The sequence below is a fragment of the Columba livia genome, chromosome 19 (genome assembly GCF_036013475.1).
Source record: "Columba livia isolate bColLiv1 breed racing homer chromosome 19, bColLiv1.pat.W.v2, whole genome shotgun sequence".
NCBI lineage: Eukaryota > Metazoa > Chordata > Aves > Columbiformes > Columbidae > Columba > Columba livia.
In genome coordinates, this window is record NC_088620.1 from 11,182,000 (window position 1) to 11,201,642 (window position 19,643).

The window sequence follows — 19,643 nt, forward strand, 5'->3', positions numbered from 1 at the left end:
GGTCATAGAAGCTTCGCCCTGCAAATTGACTTGCCTGGCTGACCTGTTGGATTTGCTGAGATTGCTGACACATCTGCCCTGTGAATGGAATTGATTTTACTCCCTGTTAATCCCTTTCCCAGTTTCCCCTAAAGAAAATGGAGCCACAGAGCTATGGGTACCCAGAGCACAGCCCTGGCTGACGAGCTCCTCATGCCACATGTTCAAATCTGATTGCTCCCACTGTGTCTGTGGTATTGGTCATGAGGAAAATGTGCCTGACACGGTCACCGCTTTGAGGAGGAGTTTGTAGCCTGACCTGTGAGCACCCCCGGCTGCGGGGCCCCGGGGGCGGTCACTGCCCCCCAGCTGCTCCCAGACCCTGCGCTGCAGTGCAAGGACACTGCTGAACATGGTTTCTCATTGTACAGCTGCATCTTAGCAACCGTGCTTACAAGATAGCAGTAAATATTCTTAAAGTTGGGTATCTACAAGCCATTAAGCACTTTAACAGCTATTTGTGTCTAAGTGCTGTCTTTCTGTACTAGAAAGTGGCTCCAAAAATTCATCTTGTGTTGTGAGCTGCAAAATCTTACCTTTCACATGACCCATGGATATCTCAGAGAGAAGGCATTTTTGTTGCTTCTCTTGGTGGTTGTTGTCATGTAGAAGTACAGAGGGCCTCAAGACATCATGTCTGATCTTTGGGGAGATGTGGGCAAAACTAGCCTGTGGTCTGTACAGCTGATGTTGCTCTCCACACACCAGCTCTGAGGGAGGGATCCACAGTGCTTCTGGGCAAGAGGGTCTGTGACACCCCTAAAATTAGATTTCCTGTCATATCCAGCCAGCCTTCTTTGCTCTGCCTGATTTTGTTCTTATTGAGGGAAACTCCCCTGGCGGGTTAATCCCCCTGCAGAGGGGATTTGAAGACCCTCACCCAGGAGAGCCTGTGGGGCTGCTCCAGCCTGTGTCACTGCCCAGTATCAACGCTGACGCGGCTCCGTGTGCCTCCCCAGCGGCAGCGTGGGGTGTCCCCAGCGAGAGGGGCTGAGTGCCCCTTCTTGCCTGCACCTCTCCCCGCCCCTGCTGCTCAGTGGGGACAGGAGTGCTGGGGGGACAGAGGGCTGAGCTCATTCCTTGTCCCACGTTGCAGTCCTGGGAGCCCCATTGAGCCTGGGAGCACACCGGTCACTGCCGCGGCACAGCTGTTCTGCTGCGGCTGCCCAGCCTCGCTTGTCACCAGCTGCATTCCTCGAGTCCCCGCTGCCTCCTGCATGACCCACATTTTTGTTTGTTTTGTCCTAATCAAATAACCTGAATGAGTCCCGGGTGCTTTCGTAGCGGGGTTGCTGTGACCTTCACCTTGTGTTGCAGCAGCATTTGTATTGATGGAGAAATGTGACAGTGCCTGTTACACATGAGAGGGGGCTCATCCTGCTCCTGCCCGCCCTGGAGAGCTGGAGCGCGTGGTGGTGGGTGCTGTGTCTATGTCTACGAGCCCCCTTATCCTGGGGCTAAAGGGATGGGATAGCAGCTGTGAGAGGAGGCAGAGCTGCAGGAGAAGTGAGGAGACTTGGCCCGCTCTCTGAGATGGGAATAGAAAATACCTTTTTTTCCTTAGGCCAGGGTCCTACAAGCTCTTCTGGCTTCGTGCACGTACTGGGGAGTCCCAGTGCCAGGATCTGTCACCGTTTAGTAGTCTGGGGTCTAACAATGGTGCCCTTGCAAGACAGGCATGTGCGGCGTTTCTGGAATTCGAATGGGCTTTGCTCTGAGCAGCCCTCAGCCATCGTCCAGGAGCCAGCGTGCAGGGCAAGGGGTCTGCCCGGCCAGCCACGGGCCGGCCGTGGGGACATTCCTGACCTGGAGGGGGACACGGGGGGGCACAGCTGTGGGTCGCCTTTGGTTGTTCCACGGAGGAGGTTGGGGGCGGGGAACGCCCCGGGGCAGCGGGTGCGGAGCCGGACGGGAGCGGAGCCGGTGCCGTGTGCTGGGCGGGGGCAGCGGCGCTTTGTCCGGGGGGGCTGCGGCACGGGGAGAGCCCTGGGGGGGTGGGAGGGCGTGTTTCTGAGGAGATGATGTGGAGGGGGCAGGTGCACGGCACGGGGGGTGGCGCATCGCCCGGGGGCAGGCGGGGCCGAGCCGAGCCGAGCCGTGCCCGTGCCCGTGCCGGTGCTGTGCCGTGCCCGTGCCGGTGCCGTGCCGTGCCGTGCCGTGCCGCTGTCGGGCCGGGGCAGCGCGTCCTGCAGGAGCTGGGCCCAGCAGGGCCGAGCGGAGCCGGTGAGTCGGTGCTCGGGCCGGGCGGGAGCGCTGAACCGGGGCCCGGGCTGCCCCCCGCCGTGTTCCGCCGTGTCCCGCCGCCGGGAAGCCTCGGAGCTGGCGGGTCTGACCCCGGGGGACACGGGACCTCCGTCTCGCTCCCCAAGCGCCCTCGGACTCTTTCCGTTCTCCAGGAGCGGAGCCGCCGGAGGGGGAACCGGCCCGGGCAGAGGGACCACCCGCAGCCGCGGTCCCGCTGTCCCGGGCGGGCAGCCGCGGTCCCTCCGGCACTGGGGCCCTGCCGGGAGCGAGCTGCGAGCGGACAGTGTTCTGTTCATGGAGCTGTGCTCGCTGCCCCGCTCCCTCCTTCAGTGGATGAAGACCGAGCTGATTCTAGTCCCGAGAGCCGGCTCTGTGCTTTGCCCTGGCGGGAGCGGCTCGGGGATGGGACCTGCTGCTCCTGGGGTGATGGCGAGGACGAGCGGCTCCGGGTTCTCCTGGCCTGGGCTGGTTCTGAGCAGAGCCAGACGTGGTTTCCCAGCTGCTGCTCCTGGGACCTGCTCAGTGGTGCGTGGAGCCCAATGTCTCTAGCAGTGTCCCTTGGCTTAATTCAGAGAAGGGCTCTGGGTTTTTTGGAAGACTGCAGGGAAAAGGCAGATTCCATGGGTGGGAGTGTGTGTGGAATAGAATTTGTGCTTGGTGTGGGGTTTCTAGGCAGTTGCTCTGTGTCATCTTTCCCTGTGTCCAAGCAAATTATGTGTGAACTGTTTAGCCTGGAGAACAGGGGGCTGAGGGGAGACCTCGCTCGCTGCAACTGCCTGAAATGGGATTGTGGCATGGAAGGTGCTTGTCTCTTCTCCCAGGTAGCAAGTGATAGGACTAGAGGAAATGGCCTCAGGTTGTGCCAGGGGAGGTTTAGATTGGATATTAGGAACAATTTCTTCACGGAAAAGGTTGTTGGGCACTGGAACAGGCTGCCCAGGGCAGTGGTGGAGTCACCATCCCTGGAGGGTTGAACAGATGGAGATGAGGTTCTTAGGATATGGGGCAGTGCCAGGGGTGGGTTATGGTTGGACCCGATGAACTTGAGGGTCTCTTCCAACCAGGATGACTCTCTGATTCTATGGAACAGTTTGCCTTCAATGCTGCTCCGATGCTGCTTGCACAGACTGTAGCCATGCTGACTTAGGTTGGTTTGCTGAGGGAAAGATATATCTTTCAGCCCAGTTTCTGCTTTGCAGAGAAGGTCCCTCTTCCCCCACCCTTTCTTGGTGCACCTGGCTTGGTGATATGGATCTGCCGAGAGCAGCCCGAGGAGCTGGTGCTGCCGCAGGATCGGCTCGAGCAGGATTCTCCCACCTCTGTGGCTCAGCACCTCCAGGGTCTCTTGCTTCCATTTCCAAGCCGAGTTCAGCAATTCCAGCGCAGAAACAGTCCCCAGGAGAGAGCACGCTAGAGCTGCAGGATCCTGCCCTCAGCTTCAATCCCAAATGTATGTTGTTCCTCTTTAAAGAAACAAAACAGCAAACAAAAAACAAACAGAAAACAGGTAAACAGAAAACTGAGTTGGAGGCTATGTAAAAGCCGTGTGCAAAGCGTAGGTAAATCTGTGGGGTAAACAAATGGTAAAAAGCCCGCACTGAGTAGGGAAAAAAATTGCTCATATCATGCAAGGTCAGTCACAGCCTGGAATGAACCTGCAAGAGGCCAAAGAGGTACCAGCTGGAGCTGAAGTGTTCAAAATGGAGCTACCTGCATGTGCATGGTTATAAATCGTAAGGCAAGAGTTAAAGTGCTCCTGTCCCTGAACAGAAACAGAACATAAACTGAAGCTGGGCCTGGGCAGTGAGGCTGAGGATGCACCGGGATGGGACATCAGTTCACCCTGGGGTGCCCGTTGGTGTGGGGAGCACCCAGAGCCCTGCGGGGACCTCGCTGGAGGGTTCACCTGGCCCACGGTCCTTGCGCAGGCAGGAGGAGTCAGGGCTGAGGCACTCGGGGTACCCAGCACATCTTTGCTCGTCTTTGTCCCCCTGAATCTTGCTCACCGGGAATGGGCGCTTTAGCAGGAGTGCCACCACTTGCACTTGGTTGTGTGGGGTGAGGTGCAGCCGTGTGTCCAGCATCTCTCTTGTGCCGGTCCACAAGGCACGGTCCAGCAAATCCCTCAGTAGTCCCCACTGCTGATGCTTGCTGTTGATACACTGTCATTATTTTTTCTTTAAATAATTAGCCCCGTGATCATCAGGTTTGGTGCTTTCTAGTGATGCTTCAGAGGATCCCAAAGCAATGTGTAAGCTGGAAGTCCTCTTGTAAACAAAGTGCCTTTCTGCACCAGCTGGCAAAGCTTTTGGGAGTATGTTTGGTATCTTCGAATAAGTGGGAAAGCCCACTTATGGCAGAAATGATTATCTTTTTTCTGCCCCCTCCTGGCCTCTTGCTGTATGGAGAAGCTGCTGCTTGTGCTGCCTTGTGAGCACAGAGGTAGGTTTTCTTCTGCCGAGGACTTGAAGCGTGGTGGTTTCCTGCAGTGAGAGTTCAAAACATCAGGGCCTTTAAAGAAAACACGTCAGGGTCATTCCTACTGTTCAAATCAGGTCTTGCACAATCTTCTCCCCAAAGGGCACATTTTGCAATGAGAAGTTTATGTAAAGCAGCAGGCCACGGGGTTTTGACTTGAAGCACAGTTTCTGAGGCAACTTTCAACTTTGAGCATTGATGGCAAATGCTTTGGCTCCTGCCCCATCTGATCTTCAAAATGAGCGCTTAAGGCTTTTGCCACCGAACATGAAGTGTCATGTTGCTGCGATTTAAGAGGTTGTTCAGTCTCAGCAGATCTGATCCTGCTCCCCGTGCAGCAGACCGAGCCACCGAGCCGTGCAGCTTCTGGCCGAGGTGTGTTCTGGGGTGACAGAGCTGGTGAGGGGCTGGAGCACAAGTGTGATGGAGCGGCTGAGGGACCTGGGGGGTTCAGCTGGAGAACAGGAGCTGAGGGGAGACCTTCTGATCTCTGAACTGCCTGAAAGGAGCTTGGAGCCAGGGGGGTCGGGCTCTGCTCCCCAGGAACAAGCGCCAGGAGCAGAGGAAACGGCCTCAAGTTGCGCCAGGGGAGGTTGAGGTTGGATGTGGGGAACAATTTCTTCCCCAAAGGGCTGTGGGGCATTGGAACAGGCTGCCCAGGGCAGTGCTGGAGTCACCAGCCCTGGAGGGGTTTAAAAGGCATTTCGATGAGGTTCTTAGGGACATGGTTTAGTGCTAGAGTTAGGTTGTGGTTGGACTCGATCCTGAGGGTCTATTCCAGCTGAAATGATTCTGTGATTCTAAAAATTTGTGTAGCTCCAAAAGCTTTACTGGTCAGATTCACAGAGCAAAAACACACACGGAGAGCTATCCAGTACAAATCACTGTGTCCCCTCCGTGCTGAGCTGCAAGTGGGAGCCTGGAAGGCAAATGGGCAAAGCTGGGTCTGTGAGCTCTGGGGAAGGGAGGCCCTTCTCCCCCCTCACAGCTCAGACTTGACATTCCGCCCTGACACTGGCTCATCATGTGGCCTCGGGCAAGTCACTTAACTGGCTTTTCTTATGTTTTAGCTTTAGTTTTTCCATCTGTTAGCAATAGCCCTGCTTTGTGATAGTGGACTGGCATGAAAGAACCCCTGTACAGAGCTGGGATTGCCTTAGGGCTCAGTCTGCTGTGCTACATTGGTAAGAAAACGTTCATCTTGGGCGCAAATTTATTTCTCTTTCTTTGGCCCTTTAGGAGCCGCTGAGTGACACCTTGTTCCCTGGAGAGAGACTGCACTGCGTTCAGTGTCCCTGGCATCGGCTGCCTGTGATGTGTGCGGAGCTTTGGGAAACAGCTTGTTTGTCTTGAGAAACTTCTTATAACAGGTTCTCATGCAAATACTGCTTGTTTATATACCATTACATGGAGAAACTGATGTAATGGGTGTCAGTGATTGATTGATTTCCCTAGCAGGGGTAACCTGACTTTCGGAGGTGTGCAGGAGAGCTGGGTATCTTGTCAGCCAGCTGAAGTTCAACTTCCCATAAGTCATATCATAGAACCATAGAATGTCCTGAGCTGGAAGGACTCACACGGATCATCGGTTCCAACTCCTGTCCCTGCACAGGACACCCCACAGGTCACCCCGTGTGTCTGAGGACGGTGTCCAGTCTCTTGTTGAACACTGTCAGGTTGGGCCGTGACACCTCCCTGGGGAGCCTGTTCAGTGTCCAGCACCTCTGGGTGAAGAACCTTTTCCTCATGTCCCACTGACCCTCCCTGGCACATCTTCTGCCGTTCCCTGGGCTCTGTCACTGTCACAGAGCAGAGCTCAGCCTGCCCCTCCTGCTCCTGCTGAGGAACCTGCAGCCCATGAGCTCTGCCCTCAGTCTGCTCTGCTCCAGCTGAGCAAACCAGGGACTGCAGCCGCTGCTCATCCGGCTTCCCCTCCAAACCTTCCCCAACTTGCTGTCCCTCCTCTGGACACTCTCCAGCAGCTTTATCTCCTTTTCTCCTGTGTCCCCAGCCCTGCACACAGTGAATGCTGCAGGTGAGGCCGCCCCAGCGCAGAGCAGAGCGGGACGACCCCCCCCTGCCCGGCTGGCCGTGCTGTGCTGGGTGCACCGGGACACGGGGCACTCTTGACTGTGAGGACACACCGTTGTCTCATGTTCAAATCGGGTTTTTAATAAGCCAGTGGTGGCTGAGATACAGCAGGCGCTGGCAAGAGGAGAGCAGGGTGTTACAGGAGAGCAGGCCTGGGTGCTTGAGGCAAACTCAGCGTGAGGTACTGCCCTGAGGCAGACAGACAAACCCTGCCCTGACATGGCAGGATTCGAGTTCACCCTCCTTCACTGCCTGGGAAGGATTCCTGTCCTGCAGGATGTGTCCTGGGGGCTCTTGGAGCCGGGATCATCTCTCCCGTGTCCTCTCAGCCCGGCTGCCGGGACCAGCGCAAGGGCCAAGCGCAGGGCGGGTTGTGGTGTGCAAATTGCTGTGGAGATGCTGAACTCCTGGAAAGCACTCGCCTGCCCTGCTGAGGTGGGTCCAGTTACCTCCTTCTCAAAGCAGGGGCTTGTAAATTATTTCTGACTTACCGATCTCACGCAGCTTCTGGCAGGTGGGTTATTTAGTCCCTGTGCAGAGGTGGGATGGAGGGGCCCAGTGCCCATGGGGTGCTCCCTCGCTGGCCTCCTGTCCTCAGCAGCTGTTTCTTGAAGTGGGTTTTTTCTGCATGCAGTAATCTGTTGCAGGAAAAAAAAAAAAAAAAGAGCTTAATTAATATATCTATTTTTACAGTTCATAAATCTCTGCCACAGCCGAGCCCTAGAGCCTCAGTCACAATTCTTACAACACAGAGTCTTGCAGCCGGTGTGTTTTCCTTGTGTGTCTGTTGGTGCAGCCAGAGGAACAGAGGTGTTAGGTTGGTGCAGAAGTAATTGCAGTTTTGGACCGTGGAGTTTTAATCATTATTATCAGGCTCAAACACATCTTTATTAATCAAAGCAGGAACCATTGCAATCAACATATTTTTGCCAATGAGAAATAAGCTTATTTATTCCTGTAGCGTAAAAATCCATGCTTCAGGATTCGACAAACTCTTGGAAAGCATTTTCTGCATCCTTCTCATTGTGGAAGCACTTTCCCTACAAGAAGTTCTCAAGATGCTTGAAGAAATGGCAGTCGGTTGGCAAGAGGTCTGGTGAATATGGAGGATGAGGCAGAATGTCGTAGCTCAATTTGTTCAACTTTTGAAGCACTGGTTGTGCGATGTGCGGTCAGGCGTTGTCGTGGGGAAGAATTTGGCCCTTTCTGTTGACCGATGCTGGCTGCAGGCGTTGCAGGTTTTGGTGCATCTCATCGGTTTGCTGAGCATATTCCTCAGATGTGAAGATTTCGCTGGGGTTCAGTAAGCTGTAGTGGATCAGATTGGCAGCAGACCACCAAACAGTGACCGTGACCTTTTTTTTGGTGCAGGTTTGGCTTTGGGAAATGTTTTCGAGGTTCTTCTTGGTCCAACTGCTGAGTTAGTCATCGCCAGTTGTTGTATAAATTCCACTTTTCATTGCATGTCACAATCTGATTGAGAAATGGTTCATTGTTGCATAGAATAAGATAAGACGACACTTCAAAATGGTGATTTTTTTGATTTTCAGTCACCTCATGAGGCACCCACATATTGAGCTTTTTTACTTTTCCAGTTTGCTTCAGATGCCGAATGATTGCAGAATGGTCGGTGTTCAGTTCTTCAGTAACTTCTCATGTAGCTGTCAGAGGATCAGCTGCGATGGTCACTCTCAGTTGGTCATTGTCACCTTCCGATGGCCACCACTATGCTCCTTGTGTCCAAGGCTCCCGGCTCCTTTGCGCGACTTCTTGCCCCACCCCTGCAGTTCAGCAGTTCCTGGGCCAAATGCGTTGTTGATGTTGCGCGTTGTCTCCGCTGCTTTACAACCCATTCTGAACTCGAATAAGAAAATCACTCAGATTTGCTTTTTGTCTAACATAATTTCCATAGTTTAAAATAAATATAAAATCAACAGCTAGTAATAAGTCAGTAGCAAAAAACCATAAAGTGAGAAAAGCATATTAAAGTGATGTATATCATAACCCCATTTATTTAAGAAGGCATTCCAATATCAAATGGCAAATTTCAACAATGCAAAACCCACGATTCCTTTTGCACCCGCCTAACAGCCTTGGCTGTCACACCAGCTCCTGGGAAGGTTTGGGTGGCAGAGACTGAGAAACGAGCAGGTGAATCACCTCCCGACTCTGTGTAGTGGGAGAGGGAGCGCTTGGTTCCCGTGCCGCACAGTGCAATGACAGCAGCCCTGAAAATGTGTGTTCCCGGTGTTGAGAAAGCGTCAAAGCAACAGCAGTCTGTGCCAAACCCGTGAAATCATTTTGCTGTAGCTTTTTGCAGGAAGAGGGCTAAGAAGTAGAAAAGTGGTTTTCTGCCTCTTATCTGTGAAAGGTTGAGAAAATTTACTCCAAGTTGTTTGTCTTTCATTAATTTGTTTTGAACTGCCTGGAAAGATCCGTTTTTTGGCTGCTGAAGACCAGAGCTCCAGCGCTGGGGACGGGGCAGCTGGAGTCGATAGGGCTGCTGTGATTAATTTTCCACTGCTGGGAAGAATAATATCTGAGATGCTGTAAATGGATTTCAGCTCTATCTGCCGCATATTTACTACAATCCTGCTTTGGCTGGAGAGTGGAAAATGTGCAAGGGCAAGCATGTGCTGGGGGCTTCTCAAGCTGCCAAGGGGCAGGATTTCTCTCAGGGTGACCCATCTGAACCAGCAAGGTCTCATGCCAGGTTTGCCAGCCCATCTGTGTCCCCTGCTGGGTTCAGGTCTGTTGCCCACACGCCTCTTGCTTGGGGACCCACCACTGCCTGGTCCCTGTCACCCAGCTCAGGGTGGCTTGGTCCGAGGTGCCACATCTGCAGGCGCCGCAGGGACTGCGGCCGTGCGGGGTCTTGGGCTCTTCTCCTTGTGCAGGCTGGGAAATGAGGTGCAGAGGGGTTGTGGGGATGCTGTGTTGGGCTGTGAGTTGTCTGATTTGTGCCCCAGATGCTCCTATGGATGACAGAGGCAGAGAAACACATCCAGAGGGCAATTTGGGACACGTGAAGTCCCAGTTCTGAGTGATCACCTTTTCACTCCCAAGGCAGCCAGACTGAAAGGGCTGGGGAATATGGATATTTTGGCATGGCTCAGCCCAGGGGAAGCTTCTTCTCATGGTGGATCAAGAGTTAATTAAGTCACACTGGAGCCGTCCCCCCAGGGAGGCACATGCATCTTTCCCTGGAGACAGGATTAGGAAGCATGAGTCAAATTCACAGCTGATTATGCAGGCTTAGGATTCAGCTGGGGGCTGCCTGCTGTGTGTCTGCTGGGGGCAGCTTTTCTCTGTCCTCTCAGCAGCTCTTTGGCTGATCTTTATCCTTGAACCACGACCTGCAAAAGTGCAGAGGGGAAACGTGGTCTCTTTAGGAAGGGAATAGGATGAACGATTTCTGCTTAACACAAGGATGGTGCTTTGGTTTTACCTTAAATGTCGCATGCCTGGAAAATGAAGCAGAGTCCAAGCGTCACTGAACGGGAAAGGGCGTCAGGGCAAGAGTGGGAAGCCATGATGATGAGGGAAGGGCCGCACAGAGAGGCCGTTCAATGCACCTCTGTTCTGACCAGATCCAGTGGGCTGTTCATTGGCGTGAGCCTGAGTTAAAGCATTGTGTTGCATCTGGGTTTCCCTGCATGCTGATGCTTTGTGCTGGCGTGTCTGTGCCAAGCTGTGCTCCCTCAGCCGAGGGATTGTCCCCTGCCAGAATGGGGATGGCCCTTAAAGACTGGATTTGCTTCGTTTTAATTCTCAAGCTGTTTCCCTCACGTTTCTCTCAGCTGCTGTCAGCAGAAGGGCAAACTAAGGCTCAGATCCTCGAGGGTATTTGGGGCCCAGGGTCACCTCTCACCAGGTTTAATTCTCTGAAAGTGGGGGGCCTGGTCCAAGTGGGTCCCTGGTCATCTTAACTGTCACTGGAGAAGGAGCAGCACTTTCCAAGGAAGACTGATCCCACCTCCTGGGGTATCTTTCTGTTGTGTCCTCAGTACTGCTGGCAGGGTGCAGGGTGCATCCCGCCTTGACCAGGTCCTTTTGGGTGCCAGGGGCGGGTGGGCAGGCGCTGTCCCTGAGTGGGAGCACAGCCCAACCCGCAGCTGGAGACACAGCTGCGCTCCCACCATCGGTCGCCCCTTGGGAGCGTCCCCAGAGCACTGTGGGGCAGAGCAGCTTGTCCCCTCTCCAATTAGCCTAATGATCAGATCTCTAATGCCCGGCACACAGGCATCCCTCACTCTTCTGTTTAGAGCTTTAAGCTTCCTGGCAGCCCCAGTACCCAAGATCCCAAATGGGCCATGTCTTATTTCAGGTGCCCTGTTTCAGGACAGCTGCTGCAGTTGTTTCTTATGTGCCAGTTTCACCTGAACCCTCTGCTCTGTCAATGCACCTGCCAAAGAATGGCATGGAGCAGTTTGAAGAGCTTATTCTGGTTCCCATTTGTGCTCCATTTAAATGTCACACAGTGCCTTGTGCTGGTGCTCGGTGCCATGGCATGAGAGCAGCGCCCATGATGACAGTTGTGCTCTTTGGGCAGCCCTGGACTTAGAAACTTTGCTCACTTGAGAGTGGTGAATGGGACATGCAGGTGATGAACGAGTGGTTTTCATGCTTGATGAGCCAGGGGTTTATTTGCACTCCCTTAAACTGATGGAGTACCTGAGATGTCTGAAAAATGTATCACCTTTTCCTGCATTGCTGCATGCTGGAGGTGGTGGGAAGTGTTGATTTGTAAGTGGATATGGGGCCAAAAGGCCATTTGGAGTCAGAGCAGGGGCACAGCCGATGCTCCTTCCCTGGCTGGCTGCAGCTGGTGCAAAAGCCCCTGGTCAAATCACAGAGACACGGATGCTCTGTGCTGTGTCCATGGCTTTCCACCTCCCGCCTTGGCTGCAGGACGCTGCAGAGTGTGGCTTTGCTGTGGAAACAGTCTGGCAACAGGTCGCACAGGGCTGTCCCTTCCTTCCTCCCCAGCTTGATGCAAATACGGCTTTGCATGAATGTCAGCAAAGGGCCAATTTTCAGGCACCAGGGAGCATGCAGTGCCCTGGCTGAGGGTGCTTTGCATTGATCAGGAGGAGGGTGGATTAGAAAGGGGGTGGTCAGTAGGTCAGAGAGGTTCTCCTGCCCCTCTGCTCTGCCCTGGGGAGACCACACCTGGAATATTGTGTCCGGCTGTGGCCCCTCAGTTCCAGCAGGACAGGGAACTGCTGGAGAGAGTCCAGCGCAGCCACCAAGATGCTGAAGGGAGTGGAGCATCTCCCGTGTGAGGAAAGGCTGAGGGAGCTGGGGCTCTGGAGCTGGACAAGAGGAGACTGAGGGGGGACTCATTCCTGGGGATCAATATGGAAAGGGGGAGTGTCAGGAGGATGGAGCCAGGCTCTTCTCGGTGACAAATGACAGTAGGACAAGGACACCTTCCTGTGTAACCTCATCTGGGTGTTCCTGCTCCGTGGGGGGATTGCACTGGGTGAGCTTTCCAGGTCCCTTCCAACCCTGACATTCTGGGATTCTGTGTGAGATGAAGCTCTGGACAGATCCAGCAGCCGGGCTGTGCTGGCTCTGCACTGATCCAGCCTCCGAGGGGCTGTGCTGGAGGCTGCTCTGCCCCAGCCTGGAGCACCTTGGAACACGCCTGTCCTCAGCCGCAGAGCTGTGGCCTCTGCTCCGGGCTGACGCTGCAGCAGACGAGTGCTTGCTCAGCACCAGTCCAGGCCGCAAAGGGAAGGGAAGGGAAGGTCCATCCTGCCTGTGAGACGGCGCTGGAGGTGCTGAGGTGCAGCAGGGACTCATCCACCTGAGAACAAGCCCTGCAAAAATGTTTTTCAGTGAACTGATGCCTAATGAAAGCATTCAGTGTATCAAAGCAGGCATGAGATGGCAGCCAGCACAGCTTCTGTGTGGCAGGGGAAGGGGACCAAGCAGGTGCTGTTAGCTGAGGCGTTACTGTCCCTTCATGCCCAGCCCAGGGACTGAGTCCTTGTGCGCAGGGGCTCCCAGGCCAGATTTCCCACTGAGATAAATGGTGGGAAGCGTTGTGGGAGCACTTGTCCCATTTTATCAGCTCTGTGCAGGTTAAGAGCTGGTCCCTGTCCTGAAGGGCTGAGAAAAGCCAAGAAGAGGAAGAAGGAGGAAAGGTGATGCCGAGGAGACACTGGCTGGGGCTGCAGCCCAGGGGTCCTGAGTCAGCTCTTTACTCACTGGGCTGTGCCGCTGCTGCAGGATTTTTCTGTGCCGTTACATGAATAATCTCATGGAGCAGCATGGTCACAGTGGTGACGCTGGTCTCTGCCCACCTACATATTTCAGAGACCTTAAAATGTTTGTCAGGTTAGTGTTTTCCTAGGAACAGCCTCAAAGGACAGAGTTTCCTGGTCCCTCTAGGCTGTCCCTGTCCCCAACAGCAGCCAGCACCAGTGTTGGAGGATGCCCCACGGACCCACTGGGCTCTTCCTTCCATTGTTCACTGCGGGTCTGTGGATACAGTGTTTAGCAGGAGCTGGGTCCCCATTAGCTGTCTTCTTCACCCAACTCATCCCCATGTCTTTAAGGAATGGAGATATGGCTGGAGCATGGGTCTCAGGTCTGCTGGGTCCTCTCCAAAATGGTGCTGGGACAGTTCGGTGGCATTGAGCCATTTCCTGATGGTTTTCTGTGTGTAAAATCAAGTTGCTCCCCACCTGGTTCCGAAAGTGCAAAGCGCAGTCAATGCCCTCTAAGCATTCCCAAATGAAATGCTTTCAGGGGATTTGGTGCTGTTTATATTCGGTGTTTTTTTGTGGGTGTTTAATGCATTGGATATAAGAGCTGGCAGCAACCAAGTGGTGTCCGGTGACTCGAAAAGAGAGAGACCATGTTTAGGAGGAAAGCTGCTTAACGGGTGTAGTGATGGCTTGTGCGTGAAGCTCAGCAGAGGAGCTCTGGCATCGCTCAGAAACAGCTGGCAAAGACCATGTACAGTTCCAGCAGCTTATTGAACATCTAAAGCATTGTTAATGCCCAGGTGGTTAATGCTGCGGTGAGCTGCCGGTGCACTCACAGCACAGCACACGGCCATCTCCAGCCTGGTGTGCTAGGGACAGGAGGTGGCAAATGCTTCAGGAGGCCAAGCAAGACATGCAGGAGAGAATTCAAGGGGCAGGAAACCATGTTCTCCCTGATGAGGAGCAGTGCTGGTTGTTGCACATGGGATTTTCTTTGCTGAGATATCAGAATGTCTTGCAATACCAGCAAAGTGCTGTTACTGCCTTTTGGCATTTGAGGAGAGATGGACACAGAGGCTCATTCCCCTTGGGGTGATCACCGGCCGTCATGGCAGGCAGCCCGAGCCTTTCTTCCAGCTTAGGGCTCTGCCCATCTGCACTGAGAACAATCCTTGAATTACAAATCTTGACTTCTGGAAAAAAACCAGAGTGGTTGAGATTTATCTTGGAGGTGTTGGTTGGAAAGCCCAAAGACAAAGGGCTCAGCTTCCACCTGCTGTGGAGCACATTTGGGTTTGCAAAGAGCCCAGCCCTTCGTGGGCTCTTTGACAGCACAGCCCCCACCTCCCTCCTTGATCCTTCCACAGCCTCCAGCCCTCATTTCTGGGCTGTAACGAGAACAAGTGATAGCAATCGCTATGAGATGATGCCTCAGTGCTTCAGCAGTAAGGTCACGGTATCTTTTATTATCCTAATGCGTTCTTGATGGAGAGGGTGGGCTGGGGATGTTCTCACCAGCTCACACGCTTGACAGTTCCCACACACTGAGCATCCTTTGAGACACCCACGTGCTCTGTTCTGCTCTTTCATTTGTATAGCGTCAATTAAATATCAGCGGAAAATGAAGTTTATATATGCTGGTGAAATAAGCGCCTTATGACATCAATTAGGGCTCCTGTACCATGAGTTTCCAGAATTAAAATAAAAATCACAGGAAATTGCATGAAGAGTGTAGCAAAGGGAGCAGGGAGAGACAATAAATGTGTGGGATTGGGCTTGTGACTGCTGAGTTGTTACAACCATTTTTTTTCTACTCTTTTCTGCTCCTTTCCATCTTAAAGGAATCTGTGTGCCCAGTTGATCACCATCCACTTTGCCAGGTGAGCCAACTTGGAGCCTCTGCCGACCGCCCTGGGGTCACAGTTCAACCCGCGCTGGCAATGCAGCCACCACAGCCGCTCACCTGCCCCTTCCCAGCCCCAACAGGGCAGAGGATTGAAAGGGAAGGGAGAAACTTGGATTGAGATAAACAGTCTGATAAAATAACGAAATACTAATACACTTCTAGTAAATATATATATATATATACATATATATATAAGAGAGAAAAGAGGAAAAAGGCAGAAAAGCCCAGAGGCCTCTGCAAAATGGCAAAAGGCCAAGCTAAAAGTCCTGACCAAAATCTCCCCTGGCTGCACCAAAAAGAGTGAAGAGAGAAAGCGAAAGAGCAAACCGGAAGCTCACAACTCTCCTTAAATAATTAGCATGACGCCAATGGGCTGGAACACGGTCACTGCTCAGTCCGGTGTCCGTCCAGCTCTGTCCGTCCATCCCCTTCCTCGCTGCCTCACACCTGCGGGCAGAGCTCAGAGTGTCCTTGGCTCTCAGACCAGAGCAATTCAAAACATTAACTCTGTGCTGGGCTGTTATCTCTTGTTCTCAAACTAAGTCCAAATACTGACCATGCTCGCTATGGAAAAGCAAGGTTTCTGTCTGCATGAAGAAAATGAACCCATTTTCAGTCAAACCAGCACACCTGGAGAGCGTGTCTTTACTTGTGCTGTTCTGTTTCCCTTCTTTCAGAACACCCACCCGGCAGTGCTGTGGCACTTTCTGAGCTCGGGAAGAGTTCTCGGGCAGGACCCGCACAGACCTGCACACATGGCTGGGTTCAACGTGTGCGAAACAGTACAGAACAGCCCAGTTCTTCTTGGAAGACTTGGGTGCCTGACTGTCCTTAACTCTGCTAGAGGCCAAACTGTGTCTAAGCTGCCTAAATGTCTTTATGCATCCTGGTTGATGTGTCTTTATCAGTTTTGTGGAAGCCATTTCAAGTGGGACCCTGTTCCAGGGTGTGGGCAGGAGGGAGCTGGAGGTCAGGGCTCCTTGGCTGAGCAGGGGACTGGCTGTGTCTTCATTTCCCTGGAGACTTGTCTTGTGGGAGGGGGCAGATCAGATGCTGGAGGAGCCGGTCCCTCTTCACTTAAAAAATGTGCATTGCTAAAGCTAAAATTACAGACAATCTCTTCCTTGAAAACCTTGGGGAGGTACTGATTTTTAGGGCCAGAAGATCTGAAGAGCTTGTCTCCCTGTTGCAGGTAGCATCAGCCCTAGATCTTCACCTGGAAACTTTATGCTTTTTGGCTAGGTTGCTTTCTGAATAATGTGCATCTTGTTGTCCTCATCAGATTTTCCAATGCTCAGATCCTTCCTCAGCATAATGTGTGGAATCGTTTAACTATTTCAGATTTTGAAAGGGATTTATTGTCACAGTGGCCAGTTGTAACAAAGAACTATACTGTGCAGAGAACCTGCTGTCCTCTTGGATCATCTGAGTTCCCATTCCCTTGTACCTAGTACTTGGCATTTTCCCCTCAACAAAAGGATATTTTAGCTATAATTTCTCTCATGACTTTGTGTTGAAATCTCCCGGGGAAGAAGATTTCCCAGATTTTAGATCTCTCCTGGAGTTTCTTTCTTACCTGGCAAGGGACAGGTTTGAAATCAGAGCAGCTAAGTCAAGACTGGCACTGCAATCCATGATGTGATCTCGGCTGTGTGAGCACGATGCCGTCCTGGGAGGGCAGGATTCCACCCGGGTCTGTGCCTCACAGGTGCCCTTGTTGACAGCAGCATAACAGGCGCTTGCATTTGCAAAGTAAAAATCATTTATCCTGCCAGTGGCTTGCCCTGAGCTTTTAAAGTCTTACTTTCTGGGCTGTTTGTATTTTGTTGCATGAAATATGCATTCATGCTCAAGTGAAATGCAAGTATCCCTTTATCCCTGCTTTGTAATTTACTTTAATTTGTCTTCCTGTGGCGAGAGGAATTTTCCTTCCTGATTCTGTTGGGCTTTTTTGTTTGGTTTGCTTTTGTTTATTTTTTCAAGAGATATTGTTTGGCTGTAGAGATCAAATATATTTGGATTAGCTTGAGGGAAACAGCCCAGCTTAGACTAGCTGGATGTTCTTGTGTGGGAGGATGTCCACAAAAAGCTGATTGCTCACTTGTGCAGCAGTCGCACCCAGGGACAGCCAGCTGGTCCCCGGGGATGCTGGTTGATGCTGGGAGCTGCTGGGAGCTGCTGGGCTGTTTCGACACCCTTGCAGTGGTGAATGTCACTGTCTACATGCAAAACCGTCCCTTTTGGTGTGCAGCAGGAGCTGTGGTCTGTCTGCAACCTCCTTCCCAAGCCGGGAGTATTTGGGAAAGATTTTTTTCCTTTATTTTTTTCTTTGTGGGTCAAGAACTCAAAAATATTGACGATATATTTTTAGGGATCAATGACATAGTACTGGGCAGCAGAACTATTTTGGTTTTGCTTGACCTGCTACATTTTCCTCGTGCTACAAGAAGGTTTGCTGGTGTCAGTTATAAAAAGCCAGAATGGAAGAAAGTCCCTTTCTGTTGACAGAGATAAATGCTGATTAACTCTACGGAGGTGTTTTGTTCATCTGGCTTAAACAGATGATCTCATCTAATGTCGCTGTTGTTATCCGGATTTGCTCTGTGTTCTCACCTGGGAGCTGCTCGGCCCTCGGCCGGGTGAGCCCAGAGCCGCAGGGCAGGTCGGGGGGGCTGCAGGGACCCCCGTGCCCCCCACGCATGTGCTGCAAGAGAAAACACTCGACTCATGTGGTTTAAACCATTTGGGGAATGAAGTGATTTACTGATTTATTGGTGTAAACAGCAGGCCATCAGTGAAGCGTCAGGATCAGCAACACGGCAGTTAAACGCCAGTGCTAGGTGCTTACAAAATGTTAATAAGCACCTACAGATTTGTAAACATCCTTCTGTACCTGATCCCCCCAAGGCCAAATCCTGCACACATACACACACACACAGTCAGTGCACAGCCCTTCTCCATCAGAACGGGGGGTTACCCCATTTGCGCACCCCAGTGCTGGTTCCCTGCTGTCCTGGCAAAGATGTTTTGTCTACAGAGTGGTCCCAGTCACAGAAGGTTTTTCTGCCGTGTTACTGAGCACCAGATGAGCTTTCACAACCTGCTGCGCTGCCTGGTGCAGGGGGGTCCCTAAGGCCGGTCCAGCAGAGGAGGCTGGGGAGAAGCCGTCGACCTTCCTGATGATGGGAAGCCCTGGAAATGGTGGCAGAGGAGGCAGGTGAGATGTCTGATGGGTGAAGGGAGGAAAATTGCTGTCTAGAAGAGGGGTTTGAAGCCTGGGGTTTGCATCCTTGCAGCAGAGCCTGGGCCTGGGTACGTGCTCGGGGCTGTATCTGGCTGTGCAAGGGTCTGGTAGAGCTGGTCTGGAGGGTGTGCAGGTGCCTCTGTTGTCTGCAGACAAGGAAAGCCCAGAGGAAGACAGTGCCCCAGGTCTGCTTTTCAAAATGACTGCTGAGTTCATGTTTTTAATCTGTCAAGGAGTGGGTTCCCTGCAATGACAGGTCACAGCACCCAAACATTACTTGGCTGCCTGTGGGCTGCTTCCTCGGTGCTTCTTGCCGCCCTGGGTGAGCCGGGAGGTGCGTGTTGGCTGCTCTGTACAGAGGGAACTCCTTGCTCACTGCAGGTGCAGCTGGAAGCTTGGGGACATGGGAAGTTTCCCCGGAGGATGGTGGAAGCCAGTGTCACCATGGTCCCCTCTCTGCCTCCCATCTCCCTGCCTTGAAGGGGATGAGCCTCCTCCCGTGCTCGAGCCTGGTCACCCACCAATGAGTTGGATTCAAGCTGGGGTCACCGAAGGCAGAGACAGATGCCCCAGCTCTTTGGCTGGTCAGACAAAAGCGCTGCTTTGGGTGCTCCAAACCTTGCTGGTGACTGAGGATGTGCCGGCCCGGCTGCCCAGGGCCGTGGGCTGTGCCCCAGCCCATCCTTCCCGCTCCCGTCCTTCTCCCACCCTCCCTCCCCGGCTCCTAGGAAACCTTTAAATAACTCTTGGCATTTTGAAAGGCCATTTTCTCCTCCAGCCTACATGTCATCATTAATCTGAGGACAAACAGCCACATTTATAAGAAGAAAATAAAGACTCAACTCCCACTCAGCAGCATAACATGAGGGGCTGTTTCCAGCATGCTGGGGGTGCTGCAGGGATTCTTCACTGGACAAAGCAGCAATTGATGAACTAGGTCATGGCAGGAGGAGATGGTACATGGGAAAAGCACTGAACAGAGAGGCCTCTCAAAAGGAAACCATTCCCTGTGGAAGAGGCAGCCCCAGGCAGCCTGCTGTGCCCGAGCTGACCTGTCACACCGGTGCCCAGGTCACTGTGCAGGCAGGAGGGGCTCCGGGTGTCCTCAGGGCACCTGCAGACCTGCTGCTCTGAAGGGGAAAGGCTCCCCTTTCTCTTTCTTTTGTTACTGAAGGGTGCTGAAGTGCAGGGAGCGGCTTTCAGAGCCTGCTGGGTAAACACATCTCTGGTGGCCAGAGCAGTGGTTGCTCTGCCAGTGAGCAAATGGCACTCTGGGGTTTTGCCATCCACACAACAGGAGGGGGCACACCTGTGTCCCAGGACTGGGGGCAGGAGCAGATAAACCCTGGGAGTGCATCCTCGAAGACGGGTCCAATGCGCAAGGTGACCCCCTGCCAGTCCTCCGTGTTTCATCGGGGTCTTG

The 19,643-nt window shown here is 53.0% G+C and overlaps 1 protein-coding gene across 6 annotated transcripts in view; it reads left to right on the forward strand.

The window, feature by feature from the left end:
• Positions 1–2,042: 2,042 nt before the first annotated feature.
• The window catches only part of LOC102098707 (dual specificity testis-specific protein kinase 2), a 35,552-nt gene continuing 17,951 nt past the window's right edge, over positions 2,043–19,643 (forward strand). For 2 of the 6 annotated variants that reach the window (XM_065036244.1, XM_065036247.1), the window contains exons 1-2: positions 2,123–2,262; positions 6,001–6,131. Coding sequence is in view for 3 of the 6 variants with exons in the window: in XM_065036241.1 (XP_064892313.1) it covers positions 2,058–2,262 (205 nt within the window). In the remaining 3 variants the exon portion in view is untranslated. Of the gene's footprint in view, positions 2,263–3,646; positions 5,137–6,000; positions 6,132–18,013; positions 18,194–19,643 lie in introns of those variants that run through there. The other 4 variants (XM_065036242.1, XM_065036243.1, XM_065036246.1 and 1 more) reach the window with 4 other exon arrangements.